Genomic DNA, 22,060 nt, shown 5'->3' on the forward strand with positions numbered 1-22,060 from the left:
TTTGCGGACCGTAAAACAAATACGGTTGTGTGCATGTAGCTAAAAGTGGTTGCTTACATAGGGCTGCAGCTATCGATTATTTTAGTAATCCAGTATTCTACCGATTAATCCAACGATTAATCTAGTACTCTAATAAGAAAAAACAAATGAAAAGATAGTTTTCTATAAAAACTCTTTAGCCCCCATGCCATCAGTCTCCCCCCATGCCATTAGTCCTCAGCACCATCAGGCTCTCTCCATGCCACCATCTCCCCCCCAGTGCCATCAGCAGCCCCAATCCAATCAGCTCCCCCCCATTGCTATCAGTTCCCCCTCCCTTGTGCCATCAGTTCCTCCTCCAGTGCCATTAGTTTCTCCCCCAGTGCCACCAGCTCCCCCCAGTGCCATGGACTCTCCCATGCCATCAGCTCCCCCCAGTGCCATCAGCTCCTCGACCAGTGCCATCAGCTCCCCCACCAGTGCCATCAGTTCCTCCTCCAGTGCCATAGTTCCTCCCCCTGTGCCACCAGCTCCCCCCAGTGCCATGAACTCCCCCATGCCATCAGCTCCCCCCAGTGCCATCAGCTCTCCCCCAGTGTCATCAGTTCCCCATGCCTTGTGCCATCAGTTCCTCCTCCAGTGCCATTAGTTCCTCCCCCAATGCCACCAGCTCCCCCCCGTGCCACTAGCTTACCCCATGCCTTTATCTCCCCCCCTGAGTGCCATCAGCTCACCCCAGTGCCATCAGCTCACCCCCCCAGTGTCATCAGTTCCCCCTCCCCTGTGCCATCAGTTCCTCCTCCAGTGCCATTAGTTCCTCCCAATGCCACCAGCTCCCCCAGTGCCATCGCCCGCCCGTGCCATCAGCTCCCCCATGCCAGCAGTTGATCCCCACCAGTGTCATCAGTTTTCCCTCCAATGCCATTAGTTCCTCCCCCAGTGCCATTAGCTCCCCCTCCCCTGTGCCACCAGCTCCCCCCAGTCCGATGAACGTCCCCCAGTGCCACCAGCTCCCCCAATTGCCATGAACTCCCCCATGCCACTCTCCCTCCTCCTAGCCATCAGTGCCCATCTGCAGCGCCAGTGAAATCCAATACTTATCTTTCCTGTAGGGACACTGTCGACACTCCATAGATCTTCCATCCTCTTCTTCACATGCTGCACTGAGACCTGACGTCACACAATGTCAAGTTATAGTGCACACTTATGTGCACTATGTCCTGACGGTGTGTGTATGTCAGGATACAGTGCAGCGCGGTGCGGGCCAGCCGGAGACCACAGAGCGGTGAGTAATAGCAAGCGCTTCATTAATGCTCAGTGGTCACATGGCACAAACGAATCCTCGATGCAAAACCATAAACAAACCGTAAAGTTATGCAAATTGAAAAAGTAGCAGATGTTCCTAAGATCTACAGATGATCATAAAAGCCAGATTATAAGAAAAGTGTGGTAGCCACATAAAACCTCAAAAATTGGATCAGATCATGTGGGATCATTGTGCAATGCCTTCTGTTCTTTAACGTGCTAGTTATCTCCACGTGTCGCAAACTGAGAGGGACAGAATCCTTGAACTGAGAGACCTTGGTTTATCACTACGTGCCAAAGCCGAGATGTCAGCACTGTTCGAAGTTGTGTGTCCCGGTGGTTGGGAGAACAAAGACAAACTGGAATGACAGCAAGAGGTACACAGAGGAGAACCTCTGCACAGACAGATCATCTGATTAGAAGAATGGCGCGTAGTGATCTGTACTGCAAGTGAAGTTGGAGGTTGCATCCCAACCCTACAGCAGCAAACAGGGTCTACACAAACCATCAGAAGGCGTTTGAACAACATTGGGCTATGAGACAGATGTCCAGCTACAGGTGTTCCATTGACCTCACCCCACCTCTCTCAAAGGCTATCTGTCACGGTCTCTCCCGTGACAGGGGTCAGAAGATCTAAGAGACTGGCTGCACGTGATGTGATCTGACAGCCTCTTTGGTTTCACTTGTTTATGTGTTGTTGCTGGTTATGACCATACCTCTTGTCTCAGGTGTAGCTTAAGTGGTCATTCCCACTCCTCTATTTAGTCTGGTCTCACCCATCATGCTATGTGGTTAATATATCCATTTGGTTGTGGAAGTGCTGGTGTTTGGTTCTCCTCTGAGTTCCTGCTCGTCCGCATACTTCGGAGTGAAGTGTCTTTTCCCTATTTCTAGTTTGTTGTATTCCCCTATCTTTTGGTATTAGGCCTGATGGAGTCTCCTGTTCCTTCAGCTGGAAAGCAACGGGTCGTCTTTTGTCCTGACACTATTTCCAGGGTCCTTTAGGTCAGATTGGGCTCTAGGTTCCTGCGTATGAACATTTCTACCATCGAGATCTGTTCATACTGATAGTAGTTAGGGCTCAGTTTAGGGATTCCCTAGGTGGTGACCTTTCCCCTTTTCCTAGTTTCCAGGCCTATCACCTCTTCCCTCCCCTCCTGTGTTCGGTGTGGAGTCTACCACCCACACCGCGCCGTGACACTATCATTGTGCACAGCAAGATGATAAATGGAGACTAGAATGAAGCTGTGCTCTTTAGCAATGAGTCTTGCTTTTGTATCAAACACAGTAATAGCCAGAGGTTGGTCTAAAGACTATGTGGGCAACACCATGAAGAGACCTTCACATGGGATCGTCACACTGGCCCTACTCCTGGAACTATGGTGTGGAATGGCATAATGTATGGAAGCTGGACCACTCTAGACTTTATTTCAGGAACACTAGCAGCTTGCCGTCACATTGATTTGGTCATGGAACCAGTGGTATGGCTATTTCTCTAAAGTTTCTCAGGAGCCAGTTTCAGCTGTGTTGGCAGCTGTAGATCTTGATGATTTATGTGCCCAAATGCAGAACCTTCCTCAGACACCCATTATTAACCTCATTGATAGCATGCTAAGGCATGTAAGTGTGTGTATTTCTGCATGTATACTCGATACTGTATAAATCAAGATATTTCGAATATTTTGTTTCCATTTTTTTAAATAATGTACGTCTTATTAACATGTCTATCGATGATAGTGATTTCTATAACTCCACGGTTTTTCCTTCTTGGTGTTGCAATTTCAATGTTGAGGAGTATAATATATACACTGCTCAAAAAAATTAAGGGAACACAAAAATAACACATCCTAGATCTTAATTAATTAAATATTCTTCTGAAATACTTTGTTCTTTACATAGTTGAATGTGCTGACAACAAAATCACACAAAAATTTAAAAATGGAAATTTAATTTTTCAACCCATGGAGGTCTGGATTTGGAGTCACACTCAAAATGAAAGTGGAAAAACACACTACAGGCTGATCCAACTTTGATGTAATGTCCTTAAAACAAGTCAAAATGAGGCTCAGTAGTGTGTGTGTGGCCTCCACGTGCCTGTATGACCTCCCTACAACGCCTGTGCATGCTCCTAATGAGGTGGCGGACGGTCTCCTGAGGGATCTTCTCCCAGACCTGGACTAAAGCATCTGCCAACTCCTGGACAGTCTGTGGTGCAACGTGACGTTGGTGGATAGAGCGAGACATGATGTCCCAGATGTGCTCAATTGGATTCAGGTCTGGGGAATGGGCGGGCCAGTCCATAGCATCAATGCCTTCGTCTTGCAGGAACTGCTGACACACTCCAGCCACATGAGGTCTAGCATTGTCTTGCATTAGGAGGAACCCAGGGCCAGCCACACCAGCATTTGGTCTCACAAGGGGTCTGAGGATCTCATCTCGGTACCTAATGGCAGTCAGGCTACCTCTGGCGAGCACATGGAGGGCTGTGCGGCCCTCCAAAGAAATGCCACCCCACACCATTACTGACCCAATGCCAAACCGGTCATGCTGGAGGATGTTGCAGGCAGCAGAACATTCTCCACGGCGTCTCCAGACTCTGTCACGTCTGTCACATGTGCTCAGTGTGAACCTGCTTTCATCTGTGAAGAGCACAGGGCGCCAGTGGCGAATTTGCCAATCTTGGTGTTCTCTGGCAAATGCCAAACGTCCTGCACGGTGTTGGGCTGTAAGCACAACCCCCACCTGTGGACGTCGGGCCCTCATATCACCCTCATGGAGTCTGTTTCTGACCGTTTGAGCAGACACATGCACATTTGTGGCCTGCTGGAGGTCATTTTGCAGGGCTCTGGCAGTGCTCCTCCTGTTCCTCCTTGCACAAAGGCGGAGGTAGCGGTCCTGCTGCTGGGTTGTTGCCCTCCTACGGCCTCCTCCACATCTCCTGATGTACTGGCCTGTCTCCTGGTAGCGCCTCCATGCTCTGGACATCTTGGATAAGCTGCACTACCTAAGCCACTTGTGTGGGTTGTAGACTCCGTCTCATGCTACCACTAGAGTGAAAGCACCGCCAGCATTCAAAAGTGACCAAAACATCAGCCAGGAAGCATAGGAACTGAGAGGTGGTCTCTGGTCACCACCTGCAGAACCATTTGTTTATTGGGGGTGTCTTGCTAATTGCCTATAATTTCCACCTGTTGTCTATCCCATTTGCACAACAGCATGTGAAATTGATTGTCACTCAGTGTTGCTTCCTAAGTGGACAGTTTGATTTCAGAGAAGTGTGATTGACTTGGAGTTACATTGTGTTGTTTAAGTGTTCCCTTTATTTTTTTGAGCAGTGTACATATGTTCTTAGCTTTTCATTAAAGGAAAGTTTATTTAGAAGGCTTGGAAAATTGCACATTGTGTAGCTTTTCTCTATGTTGGGCTTTGCAGATTCACTGCAGCTGAAATGACATAGATTGCCTGCCTCCCATAGCAATTAGTAATCTTACCCCAAATTGTTAATTGTAGACCTGTTCTTGTGTTGCCATACAGACAAATTTAGGACACCAATTATTATGGTTTCTTGTCTTTTTTTTTGTCTTCAGGGCCATGTCTCTTTTAAACCCACGATAGATCAGCAGCGATCATGTGCGAACTGTGATACCACGTTACTAGATGGAGATTTTACTGTGACCTATGATGTTAATAGAGAATCTCCTGGAAGCATACAGGTAAGGTGTAATAGTGCTGAATTTTTATAGGGGGCTTCCAAGCTCAAAGCTGCCCATGGTGTTGCACCCCTCCCACTGTCGAAATACACATTATATGGACTGTCCAAATAAGGGTTTAATGGAGGTGGAAAATCCACCTCTATTACCGTAAATCTAAATAGGCCCCAATTCTTTATAGGGGATAGAGTTTATCCTTTATAGGGGATAGAGTTTATTTGTTGTTATAGAGTGATCTCTTGTCCCCATAGAAAATCATTGTTCTAATGCAGAGGATCTTTGTTTAGACAGTATGGTCGGCTGCACAGGAACAATGTTTTTTTTGCGATGGCAAAAGGACACAATCAGTCACCTCATAAACAAGTGTTTGCTCATTCTTTGGGTGATTGCCGGCACCTTTCACACAGGCCAATTTTCAGGAACAAGCATTTATACAAAGCTCATCCCCAATAATCTGCCAAATTATCAGTCTGTGTAAAAGGACCTTAAAGGGGTTATGCCATGATTGATGTAAAAAAATTTAAATCAGACGTCATATAGTACATGGCAATATCTTTCTAACAAAGCTAGAACCAGCCCTGTATCTCACATGGATCCAGAGATCTCCCCATTCACTACTCCAATTGTTCTGCTAAATTATCTTCAGCCAGGTAGGAGTGTGTCCTTTCTGCTGCAGCTCTCTCCCTGTAACTGCCACAGCTTCTAACAGAACATATGAATGGTGACAGTGGAAGATTTAAACTGAGCTTGTGCGACCACCTCAGTGAGGTGGACAGAAAAATAAGGAAAAGAACAAACAGCAGGTGGCGCTATACAGATATTTGTTATTGAATAACTCAGCGGCTGTACTAAATTTTTAATTACATGCAATTACAAAAGTATTCAGATTGAGGTGCTGGTTTGAAAAATGTAGAATATTTTTCGTACACAACCCCTTCAAGTCTGCTTTACTCTAATCTGTGTGTCCTGCTTTTATTCAACTAATTTCTTGCCTTCATGTTAGAACCATCCAGCCTTTAGGGCTCATGCACACAAACGTATATTTTTTCCGTGTCCATTCAGTTTTTTTTTTTTGTGGCCCATATGCGAAAACATTCATAACTCTGTGGGCATTCCGTGTCCCTATGTCCGTTCCGCACAAAAATAGAACCGGTCCTATTATTGTCTGCAAATTACATTCTGTGTCTCCATTAAAGGGCTAATGCACACAACTGCGCCGTGTTTTTTCCGCTTTTAGAGGAATGGGCGGCCCATTGAAGTGAACAGCTCAGCATCCAGGCCACCAAAAAAATACTTCTCTGATGCGGATACAAACAACAGTCATGTGCATAAGCCCTTAAGGAAATACTCACTGCTAGGAGGGATCCACCCCATTATTGCTGCATAAATTGTAAAACCAGCCATAACACAGACATTATTAGAACATATACACATTTTGGCATTTCACATGTTTATATAAAACAGTGGAATCCTCATACCTCATACATTATGTATGTAAATAAGGCATCAGTTCTCATATAAAGCGTCATAAAACAGGAAAATGACTTGCTGCACATAAAAATTTGGTGGCTAAATCCATTCACAGTCCAGGCAATCAGACTCCATTAGTGCAAGAATTCAGGGTACTGCATATAAAGGTAGGTTTTCCAGGTTACCACGTAAGGATTAATCTAAAGTGTGTCATATATGGGTCAATGTACAAATTGGGCTGAGAATCAGGCTTCCTCATTATATATATCATTATATTTTATCATTATATATAATTTTATAGATGCATACAGATACACTAGGGAGTTGGCGAAAATGGCAAAAATTACAGAAAATATATTGGAATGATAGATGTATCATGATAAACTTCCTAGTCATATTATACTCATGTTTTCTCATTAAAGGGATTATTCAAACCCTGAAATTACCCTCCCACTGCCCAGTGCACTTGTATACAATATACTGTACTTACCTGCTCCCCGGCGCCTACATCACTACGGATCCCTGCATGGCCGCCGCTGCATCTCCACGTTGCTCGGAATAAAACTTTTGGCAACAGGGGGAGCAGCCAATAGCAGGCCGCGACGGAGACAATACTTCTCAGCATCGCGGGTGACGCTAGGGAGGCTCGTCCCTGTCGCGTCCTGCTATTGGCTGCTCCCCCGTAGCGGGATGTTTTGATCCGAGCAGCGGGGAGATGCAGTGCCGGCCGTGCAGGGATCCAGAGTAACATGGGTACCGGGGAGCAGTTAAGTATTCTCTATAGGAGGGGCCCAGGCATTGGGGAGGGGGGGGTCATTATAGGGATTGGATAAACCCTTTAAGCCTCCTCGTGGCTTGCTTACCATATAATTTCATATTTTACATTCACAAAAAGACGCACATTTTAAATATAGTTAGTAATATCTCCCACTTTCAAGTTTGGCTAGGACTGAAAAAGTGTCTAAAACACATGATAAATTCAGAACATGTTAGATATTCCATATTTTGCCTCATTTTGCTCAGGCCTATTTCAGATGTCAGTGAATCAGGGATGTTTGCTGTAAACGTTCTCCACAGACAGTACACAGAGCTATTGATTTCAACGTGTTTATTCTGTGGGTTAATTGGAAAACCATGGAGACATACACTACTCTGGTGTGTGATGCTAGCCAAACACTCCCATGAAGTCTATGGGTCCGTAAAAACCACAGACAGAAATTGGATGGCCTTGGTGGTTTTCACTGACCATTGGTAGATAATACTCTGGAAATCACCTTTTATCGGCCTATAGGCCTGTGGAATACGGATAACACATGGGGGGCAAAAAACACACACACATACCAGCAATGGACCCTTCACCTACATCTTCATGGAAAAAATGCAGTCCATCTTGTTATGGATGTCATCCCTGACACAGGTGTGTGAAAGAGGCCTTAGTAAATCTCCTTCCATAGAAGAAGGAAGAATAATATAAGATTACACTTAAAGGCATTATGCCATGTGTAATGTAAAAAATGAAAATCAGACATCATATAGTACATGAGAATCTCTTTCTAAAGCTAGAACCAGCCCTGTACCTCACATCGATCCAGAGATCTCCACATTCATTGCTCAGCTAGATTTATATCAAGCTGAGAGCTCAAGGGGAGTGTCTTTTCTGCTGCAGCTAAGGGGGCGTGTCCATGCTCTCCCTATCACAGCTCAGGAGGCGGGTCTCAGCTCTCCCTATCACAGCTCAGGAGGCAGTTAAAGGATGAAACTGAGCATCTGCGGCCATCTCAGTGAGCAGGACAAAGAAATAAGAAAAAAAAAAAACAGCAGGTGGTGCTATATATGTACATTTTATATGCAATTGCAAAAGTATTCAGATCCAAGTGCTGGTTTGAAAACTGTAGAATATTTTTGTGGGACAACCCCTTTAGGGATAGAAAGAGGTCTCAGTAATGTGATACTATCTGCAGTTGCCCACATAGTATAGATACACTTTTGGTATGACAATAACTTTGTTATATTTGTTTTTTAGGTTGTCAATGGATATTTTGTTCACTTTTTTGCTCCCCCTAAATTATCTGGTGTACCAAAAAATGTAGTTTACGTCATAGACAGAAGTGGATCAATGTGGGGAAGAAAAATAGAGCAGGTAAGATATTCTGTACATCATTTTGTACTTTCTAGATTCTGATATCTCACTTATATTTATTGCGTTACTTTTTATCCTGTATATCTATTAAGTGTGACACAATTAACATTTAAGTAAAATTAAAGAGTATCTAAACCTTATATGAACTTTTAATATGTTGTCCCTAATGCCCTAATAAAACTATTTCTAATATACTTTATATTTTTATTATACTTTTACTAAAGCGCACCATTCACTCAGCACTTAAAACTCAGTTCTCTGTACACCGCTGACAGCTCAGCTGTACAGAGTACAGACTGTGAAATAAGCAGCATAAGCAGGGAGTACGGGCAGGAGAACATGCTCCGCTCAGCTAATCCTGGCATAGTACATGGGTACAGGGTACCCATGTACTATGCCAGGAGTTAGTAAACCTCCGGGGGTCACGGGCAGGAGCGGCAATATGCGCTCCTGCCAGTACTCACAGCGCTGCTACAGCCCCATTCATAAATTTCACAGCCTGTACTCCGTACACCGCTGAGCTGTCAGCGGTGTATAAGAGAACTGAGTTTAAATGCAGAGTGAATGGTGCACTTTAGGGGAGTAAAAGTATAATAAAATACAAAATTGTTTTATTAGTTACTCTGTAAAACTTTCCAAATCTACATCTGCAGTTGACAGTATGCATGTATATGTGTATATACAGTCAGGTCCATAAATATTGGGACATTGACACAATTCTAACATTTCTGGCTCTATACACCACCACAATGGATTTGAAATGAAACAAACAAGATGTGCTTTAACTGCAGACTGTCAGCTTTGATTTAAGGCTATTTACATCTAAATCAGGTGAACGGTGTAGGAATTACAACAGTTTGCATATGTGCCTCCCACTTGTTAAGGGACCAAAAGTAATGGGACATAATAATAATCATAATCAAACTTTCACTTTTTAATACTTGGTTGCAAATCCTCTGCAGTCAATAACAGCCTGAAGTCTGGAACGCATAGAAATCACCAGATGCTGGGTTTCATCCCTAGTGATGCTCTGCCAGGCCTCTACTGCAACTGTCTTCAGTTCCTGCTTGTTCTTGGGGCATTTCCCCTTCAGTTTTGTCTTCAGCAAGTGAAATGAATGCTCAATCTGATTCAGGTCAGGTGATTGAGTTGGCCATTGCATACCATTCCACTTCTTTCCCTTAAAAAAAACTTTTTGGTTGCTTTTGCAGTATGCTTTGGGTCATTGTCCATCTGCACTGTGAAGCGCCGTCCAATGAGTTCTTAAGCATTTGGCTGAATATGAGCAGATAATATTACCCAAAACACTTCAGAATTCATCCTGCTGCTTTTGTCAGCAGTCACATCATCAATAAATACAAGAGAACCAGTTCCATTGGCAGCCATACATGCCCACGCCATGACACTACCACCACCATGCTTCACTGACGAGGTGGTATACTTAGGATCATGAGCCGTTCCTTTTATTCTCCATACTCTTCTCTTCCCCACACTCTGGTACAAGTTGATCTTGGTCTCATCTGTCCATAGGATGTTGTTCCAGAACTGTGAAGGCTTTTTTTAGATGTCGTTTGGCAATCTCTAATCTGGCCTTCCTGTTTTTGAGGCTCACCAATGGTTTACATCTTGTGGGGAACCCTCTGTATTCACTCTGGTGAAGTCTTCTCTTGATTGTTGACTTTGACACACATACACCTACCTCCTGGAGAGTGTTCTTGATCTGGCCAACTGTTGTGAAGGGTCTTTTCTTCACCAGGGAAAGAATTCTTCGGTCATCCACCACAGTTGTTTTCTGTGGTCTTCCAGGTCTTTTGGTGTTGCTGAGCAAACCGGTGCGTTCCTTCTTTTTAAGAATGTTCCAAACAGTTGTTTTGGCCACGTCTAATGTTTTTGCTATCTCTCTGATGGGTTTGTTTTGTTTTTTCAGCCTAATGATGGCTTGCTTCACTGATAGTGACAGCTCTTTGGATCTCATTTTGAGAGTTGACAGCAACAGATTCCAAATGCAAATAGCACACTTGAAATGAACTCTGGACCATTTATCTGCTCATTGTAATTGGGATAATGAGGGAATAACACACACCTGGCCATGGAACAGCTGAGAAGCCAATTGTCCCATTACTTTTGGTCCCTTAACCCCTTAAGGACTCAGCCCTATTTCACCTTAAGGACTTGGCCATTTTTTGCAAATCTGACCAGTGTCACTTTAAGTGCTGATAACTTTAAAACGCTTTGACTTATCCAGGCCGTTCTGAGATTGTTTTTTCGTCACATATTGTACTTCATGACACTGCTAAAATTGGGTCAAAAAAGTTAATTTTTTTGCATAAAAAAATACCATATTTACCAAAAATTTTAAAAAATTTGCAAATTTCAAAGTTTCAGTTTCTCTACTTCTGTAATACATAGTAATACCCCCAAAAATTTTGATGACTTTACATTCCCCATATGTCTACTTCATGTTTGTAGCATTTTGGGATTGATATTTTATTTTTTGGGGATGTTATAAGGCTTAGAAGTTTAGAAGCAAATCTTGAAATTTTTCAGAAATTTACAAAAACCAAATTTTTAGGGACCACTACAGGTCTGAAGTCACTTTGCGAGGCTTACATAATAGAAACCGCCCAAAAATGACCCCATTCTATAAACTACACCCCTCAAGGTATTCAAAACTGATTTTACAAGCTTTGTTAACCCTTTAGGTATTGCACAAGAGTTATTGGCAAATGGGGATGAAATTTGAGAATTTCATTTTTTTGCCTAATTTTCCATTTTAACCCATTTTTTCCACTAACAAAGCAAGGGTTAACAGCTAAACAAGACTGTATCTTTATTGCCCTGACTCTGCCGTTTACAGAAACACCCCATATGTGGCCGTAAACTACTGTACGGGCACACAGTAGGGCGTAGAGTGAAAGGTGCGCCGTTTGGTTTTTGGAGGGCTGATTTTGCTGGACTGTTTTTTTGACACCATGTCCCATTTGAAGCCCCCTGATGCACCCCTAGAGTAGAAACTCCATAAAAGTGACCCCATCTAAGAAACTACACCCCTCAAGGTATTCAAAACTGATTTTACAAACTTTGTTAACCCTTTAGAAGTTGCACAAGAGTTATTGGCAAATGGGGATGAAATTTGAGAATTTCATTTTTTTGCCTAATTTTCCATTTTAACCCATTTTTTCCACTAACAAAGCAAGGGTTAACAGCCAAACAAGACTGTATCTTTATTGCTCTGACTCTGCCGTTTACAGAAACACCCCATATGTGGCCGTAAACTACTGTACGGCCACACAGCGGGGCGTAGAGTGAAAGGTGCGCCGTATGGTTTTTGGAAGCCAGATTTTGCTGGACTGTTTTTTTGACACCATGTCCCATTTGAAGCCCCCCTGATGCACCCCTAGAGTAGAAACTCCATAAAAGTGACCCCATCTAAGAAACTACACCCCTCAAGGTATTCAAAACAGATTTTACAAACTTTGTTAACCCTTTAGGTGTTGCACAAGATTTAATGGAAAATAGAGATACAATTTCAAAATTTCACTTTTTTGGCAGATTTTCCATTTTAATATTTTTTTTCCAGTAACAAAGCAAGGGTTAACAGCCAAACAAAACTCATTATTTATGGACCTGATTCTGTAGTTTACAGAAACACCCCATATGTGGTCGTAAACCGCTGTACGGGCACACGGCAGGGCGCAGAAGGAAAGGAATGCCATACGGTTTTTGGAAGGCAGGTTTTGCTGGACTGGTTTTTTTGACACCATGTCCCATTTGAAGCCCCCCTGATGCACCCCTAGAGTAGAAACTCCAAAAAAGTGACCCCATTTTAGAAAGTACGGAATAAGGTGGCAGCTTTGTTGGTACTAGTTTAGGGTACATATGATTTTTGGTTGCTCTATATTACACTTTTTGTGCGGCAAGGTAACAAGAAATAGCTTTTTTGGCACGTTTTTTTTTTTTTTGTTATTTACAACATTCATCTGACAGGTTAGATCATGTGGTAATTTTATAGAGCAGGTTGTCACGGACGCGGTGATACCTAATATGTATACCTTTTTTTTATTTATGTAAGTTTTATACAATAACTTCATTTTTAAAACCAAAAAAAGTTTTAGTGTCTCCATAGTCTAAGAGCCATAGTTTTTTCAGTGTTTGGGCGATTATCTTGAGTAGGGTCTCATTTTTTGCGGGATGAGATGACGGTTTAATTGGCACTATTTTGGGGTGCATATGACTTTTTGATCGCTTGTTATTACACTTTTTGTGACGTAAGATGACAAAAAATGGCTTTTTTTACACCGTTTTTATTTTTTATTTTTTACGGTGGTCACCTGAGGGGTTAGATCATGTGATATTCTTATAGAGCCGGTCGATACGGACGCGGCGATACCTAATATGTATACTTTATTTTTATTTATGTAAGTTTTACACAATGATTTCATTTTTGAAACAAATAAAATCATGTTTTAGTGTTTCTTTAGTCTGAGAGCCATAGTTTTTTCAGTTTTTGGGCGATTATCTTGGGTAAGGTATGATTTTTGCGGGATGAGATGACGGTTTGATTGGTACTATTTTGGCGTACATGTGACTTTTTTGATCACTTTTATTACCTTTTTTGGGAAGTAAGGTGGGCAAAATTTCAATTTTCTCATAGTTTTTATTTTTTTATTTTTATGGTGTTCACCGTGCGGGGAAAGTAACATGACCGTTTTATAGATCAGGTCGTTACGGACGCGGCGATACCTAATATGTGTAGTGTATTTTATTTTTTTTAATTTTTATTCAGTGATGAATGTTTTTTTTTTTATCTTAACTTTTTTCACTTTTTTTAACTTTTTTTTTGACCCAGACCCACTTGGTTCTGGAAGATCCAGTGGGTCTGATGTCTGTATAATACAGTACAGTACAATATATATTGTTCTATACTGTATTTTACTTACACTGAACAGATCTATGCTTTCAGCATAGATCTGTTCAGCACCATGGACAGCAGGACGCCTGAGCAGGCGTCCTGTTGCCATGGGAACCTTCCCCGTCTGCTCAGAACTTCGCAGACGGGGAAGGGTAAGCACAGGGCTGAGGGGGGCTCTCTGGGGGCTCTCTCCCTCTCCATCGGGGGGCTGCAAAGGCACAGCAGCCCCCCGATGGAGAGGGAGGGAGCTCCCTGACCGACGACAGTTAACTTTTTCCATACAGCGGTCCGTACGGACCGCGGTATGGAAAGGGTTAAACGGCTGACATCTTCACAGATGTCAGCCATTTATACCAGGGTGCCAGCAATGTGCTGGCACCCTGGTACAACCACTAGAAGCCAACGATCATTCATGGGGAGGCGGGCGGGGGATCGCGATCCCGCCTGCCGCACCGCCCGCCTCCCGCACCGCCCCCACCGCATGCGACACCCCCCCCGCACCACCCGCCGGCATAAAATCGTGCAGGGGTGCAGGGGGGGGGTGAAAAATATTGATTATAGGCACTCAAAAGTTTCTGATCCCCGCGGTCAGGGACCGCGGGCATCAGAAACTGCAAAAAGCGCAGCAAACCGCAGGTCTGAATTGACCTGCGGTTTGCTGCGATCGCCGACACGGGGGGGTCACATGACCCCCCCTGGCGTTGTCACAGGATGCCGGCTGAAGGATTTCAGCCGAAATCCCGTTCCGTTTAACCCCTCGGGCGCCGGAATACTGAGTTCAAGCTAGGACGTACCGGTACGCCCTGAGTCCTTAAGGACTCGGGAAATAGGGCGTACCGATACGCCCTGCGTCCTTAAGGGGTTAACAAGTGGGAGGCACATATGCAAACTGCTGTAATTCCTACACCGTTCACCTGATTTGGATGTAAATACCCTCAAATTAAAGCTGACAGTCTGCAGTTAAAGCACATCTTGTTCGTTTAATTTCAAATCCATTGTGTTGATGTCCCAATATTTATGGACCTGACTGTATATAGATCAGTCTGCACTAAAGGTCCATTTGGGTGTTACCAGTTGGGGTGTGTCTTTGCATAGTAAAACACTATCTAATCAGTGTTGCTAGTGTCAGACTGTGCAGGGACACAGCCCCAACTGGAATGCTGCCAATTTATTCACAACCTTTTACAAAAAATAATAGAGGAATAGCACAATGTAGAGTCATATGAGCAGATGCTCCATAATTATTATTACATGGGGAATGCAAGTAGTTACTAAAACAGGCATGTCAAGAGAGGCAACAACAATTTTCCCAAAAACAGTATCAATTTCTCATATTATTCAGGATCTCTCAAAAAACTTTATTTGCTGAAACTGTAATATCCCTTTAAATAACTTGCAGATCTATGAGATAAATAATTTAAATCTGAAAACCCCCTTAACCACTTAAAGTGTCACACATCTGGTATTGACGTACTCAGGAGAAGTTGGGAAATGTGTTTTGGGGTGTCATTTTACATATACCCATGCTGGGTGAGATAAATATCTCGGTCAAATGCCAACTTTGTATAGAAAAATGGGAAAAGTTTTCTTTTGCCAAGATATTTCTCTCACCCAGCATGGGTATATGTAAAAAGACACCCCAAGACACATTGCCCAACTTCTCCTGAGTACGGGGATACCAGATGTGTGACACTTTTTTGCAGCCTAGGTGGGCAAAGGGGCCCACATTTCAAAGAGCACCTTTCAGATTTCACCGGCCATTTTTTACAGATTTTGATTTCAAACCACTTCTCACACATTCGGCCCCTAAAATGCCAGGGCAGTATAACTACCCCACAAGTGACCCCATTTTGGAAAGAAGACACCCCCAGGTATTTCGTGATGGGCATAGTGAGTTCGTGGAAGTTTTTATTTTTTGTCACAAGTTAGTGGAATATGAGACTTTGTAAGAAAAAAAAATAATAAAAAAAATCATCATTTTCCGCTAACTTGTGACAAAAAATAAAAAATTCTAGGAACTCGCCATGCCCCTCACGGAATACCTTGGGGTGTCTTCTTTCCAAAATGGGGTCACTTGTGGGGTAGTTATACTGCCCTGGCATTCTAGGGGCCCTAATGTGTGGTAAGTAGGTAAATGACCTGTGAAATCCGAAAGGTGCTCTTTAGAATGTGGGCCCCTTTGCCCACCTAGGCTGCAAAAAAGTGTCACACATGTGGTATCGCCGTATTCAGGAGAAGTTGGGGAATGTGTTTTAGGGTGTCTTTTTACATATACCCATGCTGGGTGAGATAAATATCTCGGCAAAAAACAACTTTTCCCATTTTTTATACAAAGTTGGCATTTGACCAAGATATTTATCTCACCCAGCATGGGTATATGTAAAATGACACCCCAAAACACATTGCCCAACTTCTCCTGAGTACGGCGATACCAGAAGTGTGACACTTTTTTGCAGCCTAGATGCGCAAAGGGGCCCACATTCCTTTTATGAGGGCATTTTTAGACATTTGGATCCCAGACTTCTTCTCACGCTTTAGGGCCCCTAAAATGCCAGGGCAGTATAAATACCCCACATGTGACCCCATTTTGGAAAGAAGACACCCGAAGGTATTCAATGAGAGGCATGGCGAGTTCATAGAATTTTTTTTTTTTTGGCACAAGTTAACGGAAATAGATTTTTCCTTTTTTTTTCACAAAGTCTCCCTTTCCGCTAACTTGGGACAAAAATTTAAATCTTTCATGGACTCAATATGCCCCTCAGCGAATACCTTGGGGTGTCTTCTTTCCGAAATGGGATCACATGTGGGATATTTATACTGCCCTGGCATTCTAGGGGCCCTAAAGCGTGAGAAGAAGTCTGGAATATAAATGTCTAAAAATTTTTACGCATTTGGATTCCGTGAGGGGTATGGTGAGTTCATGTGAGATTTTATTTTTTGACACAAGTTAGTGGAATATGAGACTTTGTAAGAAAAAATATATATATTTCTGCTAACTTGGGCCAAAAAAATGTCTGAATGGAGCCTTACAGGGGGGTGATCAATGACAGGGGGGTGATCAATGACAGGGGGGTGATCAGGGAGTTTATATGGGGTGATCACCCCCCTGTCATTGATCACCCCCCTGCCAGGCTCCATTCAGATGTCCGTATGTGTTTTGCGGATCCGATCCATGTATCCGTGGATCCGTAAAAAACATACGGACATCTGAATGTAGCCTTACAGGGGGGTGATCAATGACAGGGGGGTGATTAGGGAGTCTATATGGGGTGATCACCCCCCTGTCATTGATCACCCCCCTGTAAGGCTCCATTCAGATGTCCGTATGTGTTTTGCGCATCCGATCCATGTATCAGTGGATCCGTAAAAATCATAAGGACGTGTGAATGGAGCTTTACAAGGGGGTGATCAATGACAGGGGGGTGATCAATGACAGGGGGGTGATCAATGACAGGGGGGTGATCAGGGAGTCTATATGGGGTGATCACCCCCCTGTCATTGATCACCCCCCTGTAAGGCTCCATTCAGACGTCCGTATGTGTTTTGCGGATCCGATCCATGTATCAGTGGATTTGTAAAAATCATACGGACGTCTGAATGGAGCCTTACAAGGGGATGATCAATGACAGGCGGATGATCAATGACAGGGGGGTGATCAATGACAGGGGGGTGATCAGGGAGTCTATATGGGGTGATCACCCCCCTGTCATTGATCACCCCCCTATAATGCTCCATTCAGATGTCCGTATGTGTTTTGCGTATCCGATCCATGTATCCGTGGATCCATAAAAAAACATACGGACATCTGAATGCAGCCTTACAGGGGGGTGATCAATGACAGGGGGGTGATCAGGGAGTCTATATGGGGTGATCACCCCCTGTAAGGCTCCATTCAGACGTCTGTGTGTGTTTTGCGGATCCGATCCATGTATCCGTGGATCCGTAAAAAACATACGGACATCTGAATGCAGCCTTACAGGGGGGTGATCAATGACAGGGGGGTTATCAATGACAGGGGGGTGATCAGGGAGTCTATATGGGGTGATCACCTCCTGTCATTGATCACCCCCCTGTAAGGCTCCATTCAGATGTCCGTATGTGTTTTGCGGATCCGATCCATGTATCAGTGGATCCGTAAAAATCATACAGACGTCTGAATGGAGCCTTACAAGGGGGTGATCAATGACAGGGGGGTGATCAGGGAGTCTATATGGGGTGATCACCCCCCTGTAAGGCTCCATTCAGACGTCTGTATGTGTTTTGCGCATCCGATCCATGTATCCGTGGATCCGTAAAAAACATACAGACATCTGAATGCAGCCTTACAGGGGGGTGATCAATGACAGGGGGGTGATCAATGACAGGGGGGTGATCAGGGAGTCTATATGGGGTGATAACCCCCTGTCATTGATCACCCCCCTGTAAGGCTCCATTCAGACGTCCGTATGTGTTTTGCGGATCCGATCCATGTATCAGTGGATCCGTAAAAATCATACGGACGTGTGAATGGAGCCTTACAGGGGGGTGATCAATGACAGGGGGGTGATCAATGACAGGGGGGTGATCAGGGAGTCTATATGGGGTGATCAGGGGTGAATAAGGGGTTAATAAGTGACGGGGGGGGGTGTAGTGTAGTGTGGTGCTTGGTGCTACTTATTACAGAGCTGCCTGTGTCCTCTGGTGGTCGATCCAAACAAAAGGGACCACCAGAGGACCAGGTAGCAGGTATATTAGATGCTGTTATCAAAACAGCGTCTAATATACCTGTTAGGGGTTAAAAAAAATCACATCTCCAGCCTGCCAGCGAACGATCGCCGCTGGCAGGCTGGAGATCCACTCGCTTACCTTCCGATCCTGTGAACGCGCGCGCCTGTGTGTGCGCGTTCACAGGAAATCTCGCGTCTCGCGAGATGACGCGTATATGCGTGACTCTGCGTAGCGCTGCCACCTCCGGAACGCGATCCTGCGTTAGGCGGTCCGGAGGTGGTTACGGACCCAGGACGAGAGTGCTCGTCCTAAATGGCCGGTACTTGGTGCCCTAGGACGAGCATTCTTGTCCTCCGGTCCTTCTATTCCCCCATGTGCGGTGCTGCGATCAGCAGCAGGGATCCGGCTGTTACTGACAGCTGGATCCCTGCTTCATCCACCAGCATCGGTGATAACGCAGATGCCGGTGGATTAACCCCTCATATGCCGCAATCAGCATGGGAGGTTTGCGCACCCTCTCCTGAGCCATCAGATCCCCGTGCTGCGGTGACGGGGACCCGATGGTTGCCATGGCAGCCCCAAGCCATTCAAAGGCCTTGCGGCCCGGCAGCTATGGAGGCCTATGAGGCCCAGCCCCCAAGCTGGGTCTCATAGGCAAACTATCAGTGTATTAGGCTACATGCACTACTGCCGTGGTTTTGGTCCGCATCTGAGCCGCAGTTTTTGCTTCTAAAATTCTAAGCCTTATAAGATCCTAAAAAATTGATTACAAAATGATGCAAACATGAAAGTGGAAATGTAAAGTAATAACTCTTTTATGATGTATCACTACTCCAGATACATTGAATTATATTGACTACAATTTTTCACAAGTTTCCAAAAAATGGCCTGGTCCTTAAGGTGAAAAATGGCAAGGTCCTTAAGGTGTTAATATGTACCTACTTATATGTTATGAAATTAGGCCATGCCCTATAATGTACTGAATGTGTATGATTTTTTGCACACATAGAAAAGCAGGTGTTTTACAAAATTTCCTAAACCAATAGTAATCTCATTGTGTGACCTGATAAACTAAGGCCGGCGGAATAAGCCTCCTGTCTTGAAATTCGTGTATTGCATATGAAATAAATAACAACTGTATCTGTACACAGACGAGAGAAGCCCTTCTCCGAATTCTGAATGACACGTCGGAACATGATCACTTTAATTTCATACTGTTTGACGACAGAATTTACCCGTGGAAGGATACTTTAGTCAAAGCAACGCCTGAAAATCTAGAAGAAGCTAGAAAATTTGTCCAGACGATTAATCCTGGTGGTAGTAAGTAAAGTTTTCTCTTAAAGGGAGTCTGTAAGCTACTTTTGCAACGAGCTGGACCGGGGTTATGCACTCTGACACCAAATTATGCAATGGCTGGGTCAGGTGTAGGTGATAGTCTATAGTTTGTTCGTGACGCCAATTGCAGCGTGCGCAGGGTACAAGCACAGGGCCCTCCAAGGTGTTATAACTCACGCCGCAGGCTAGGAATGCCAGAGTGGTGTAATGTCTCTGTATGGTGAATGGTGATCAATGTCTCAGCCAAGACAAGATCCTGGCTTGGTTCCCTATGCAGGGCGACTCCTGAAGACTAACACACAGCCTTTCCCAACAGGGGTGGCTGGCACACTGACTCTAACTTCCTTCCCTCCCCATGCTGCAGGATGTGGGCACAGCCCACTCTGCTGACAGAGGGGGGAGCTAAACTGGAATGAACTATTCCAGCTTAGAAACACTAAACTGAACCTAAGTCCTTACCAGAACATTGCACAACATGGAAATTACAGCAATATACACTTTACATAGTTTATAATGCACAGTTGTGAGGATATAATGTACAATTACATCAGATGACAAAGTTAAGGCTCTTCGGAGATTGTAGCGGAGTAAAAGAGTTTAGTAACACAACTATGGGGTGTTACATTCCCCCTTACTTTGAGTTAAGCCGCTTACGCTTAGGAGGGGAGGAACCAGCTGTGGGGTACCCAAACAAGTACAAAGTGCTGCATGTATTACACATAACACATACAAAGACTAACATATAACGGCTAACCTGAGGTTCCTCCTTGCATGAGTGTGGTGTCCTAATTAACAGTTTACCTCTCGGTATAACCAGTGAACCAAAGGTCTGCACTCACTACTGACTGACTTTGAAGTGTTCCGGATCCTAACACCAAAGAAAGCATGAGGGTGTCTTTACTCTGTCTTTACTCTGTAATCCCACCATTATGTAATGAAATGCCCGCAAATGGAAGGGTGGCTTTATCTTGTATTCCCTTCCCTGCACCAAAGTCAAAATATAAGGCTTATAGCACGATCACTATGGTGACTATGGGTAGCTAAAAGTGGCTCTAAGGTTTGAGGTGCCATACATTAGGCAAAGGCACAGAAGGGTAGGTATTAACATCTCCATGCACTTCTGGCAGTCACAGGAGGAGGGCATGATAATCCCATAAAAAACTCCTGGAAGACACCTCAGGATGGGAGCAATCCTGAACATATAATAAGCGGGAAGGAGGGGTCAAAAACTCCTCTAACCATTCCCGAAGCAGCTGGGTTACCCGTGTAGTTACTAGACCTGCCGGGACTTACCACTTGGTCCTACCCTGGGTACCTATGGGTATATAATACCGGGTGTAGGCCATTAGTATTAAGCATCCAGATAGGCAGTCCGTATAAAGGGGGGGGGGGGAGACACTGGAGTAAGGTGCTACATATCTAGCTAAGTTAACCAATATTAACCAGACAGAATGATATCAAAACATCAGACCCCCAAGGGGTCATAATAATCACCAAAAAAAAAATGAAACTGACTTTCGTGTGTATGAAAATCCAAAAAGCTTTATTGTAAATATATATAAACAGTACATACATGTATTATAAAACAGGCAGCACAAGGCGGGACACACAGATGAGGAGCAGGACCCAAGGAGAGGCCGGGAGATCAGTGCACAAAAATACAGGGAAAAGAATACTAGCTGAAAGAGCATACCTCAGAGTCTCATAGCAGCAACGCCCCAAACACAATGCAACAGAGGTGATTGTGGAGACTGAGGTTAAGATGGAAGGAACACAAAAGGAACACCATTAAACATACCCTGAATGGTACAAAGATCTCTCGGCCAACTCCTGACCCAACGCCGTTTCGCCAGTAGATCTGGCTTCTTCCGGGGATCTACTGGCGAAACGGCGTTGGGTCAGGAGTTGGCCGAGAGATCTTTGCACCATTCAGGGTATGTTTAATAGTGTTCCTTTTGTGTTTCTTCCATCTTAACCTCAGTCTCCACAATCGCCTCTGTTGCATTGTGTTTGGGGCGTTGCTGCTATGAGACTCTGAGGTATGCTCTTTCAGCTAGTATTCTTTTTCCCTGTATTTTTGTGCACTGATCTCCCGGCCTCTCCTTGGGTTCTGCTCCTCATCTGTGTGTCCCGCCTTGTGCTGCCTGTTTAATAATACATGTATGTACTGTTTATATATATTTACAATAAAGCTTTTTGGATTTTCATACACACGAAAGTCAGTTTCATTTTTTTTGGTGATTAATATCTAGCTAAGTGCAAAAGTTAAGTGCAATTTCACAATAAGTGCATGAGGTCACATTGCGGCACCTAAAATAGAACAATGGGCATATAATACTTGAACGTTGCATAACCTGTAAACAATAGTGCATAAACAGTGCAATAATATCACATAGAGATCACAAAGTGCTCAGGTATACGTTTGAGTCTTTTCTTTAGGTGCAAGCTTTTAACATTGCAGTAAACATTTTGGAAAAACAGTGCACATACGTTATGTATTTA

General features: G+C 44.1%; 1 protein-coding gene across 1 annotated transcript in view; it reads left to right on the forward strand.

Moving 5' to 3' along the window:
• LOC120978606 (inter-alpha-trypsin inhibitor heavy chain H3-like) overlaps window positions 1-22,060 on the forward strand; it is a 135,755-nt gene that overhangs the window by 50,962 nt on the left and 62,733 nt on the right. The window contains exons 8-10 of the mRNA XM_040406851.1: window positions 4,872-4,997; window positions 8,488-8,604; window positions 19,375-19,543. Coding sequence (XP_040262785.1) covers window positions 4,872-4,997; window positions 8,488-8,604; window positions 19,375-19,543 — 412 coding nt within the window. The remainder of the gene's footprint in view (window positions 1-4,871; window positions 4,998-8,487; window positions 8,605-19,374; window positions 19,544-22,060) is intronic.

This window comes from Bufo bufo, chromosome 9 (genome assembly GCF_905171765.1).
Source record: "Bufo bufo chromosome 9, aBufBuf1.1, whole genome shotgun sequence".
Classification (NCBI taxonomy): domain Eukaryota; kingdom Metazoa; phylum Chordata; class Amphibia; order Anura; family Bufonidae; genus Bufo; species Bufo bufo.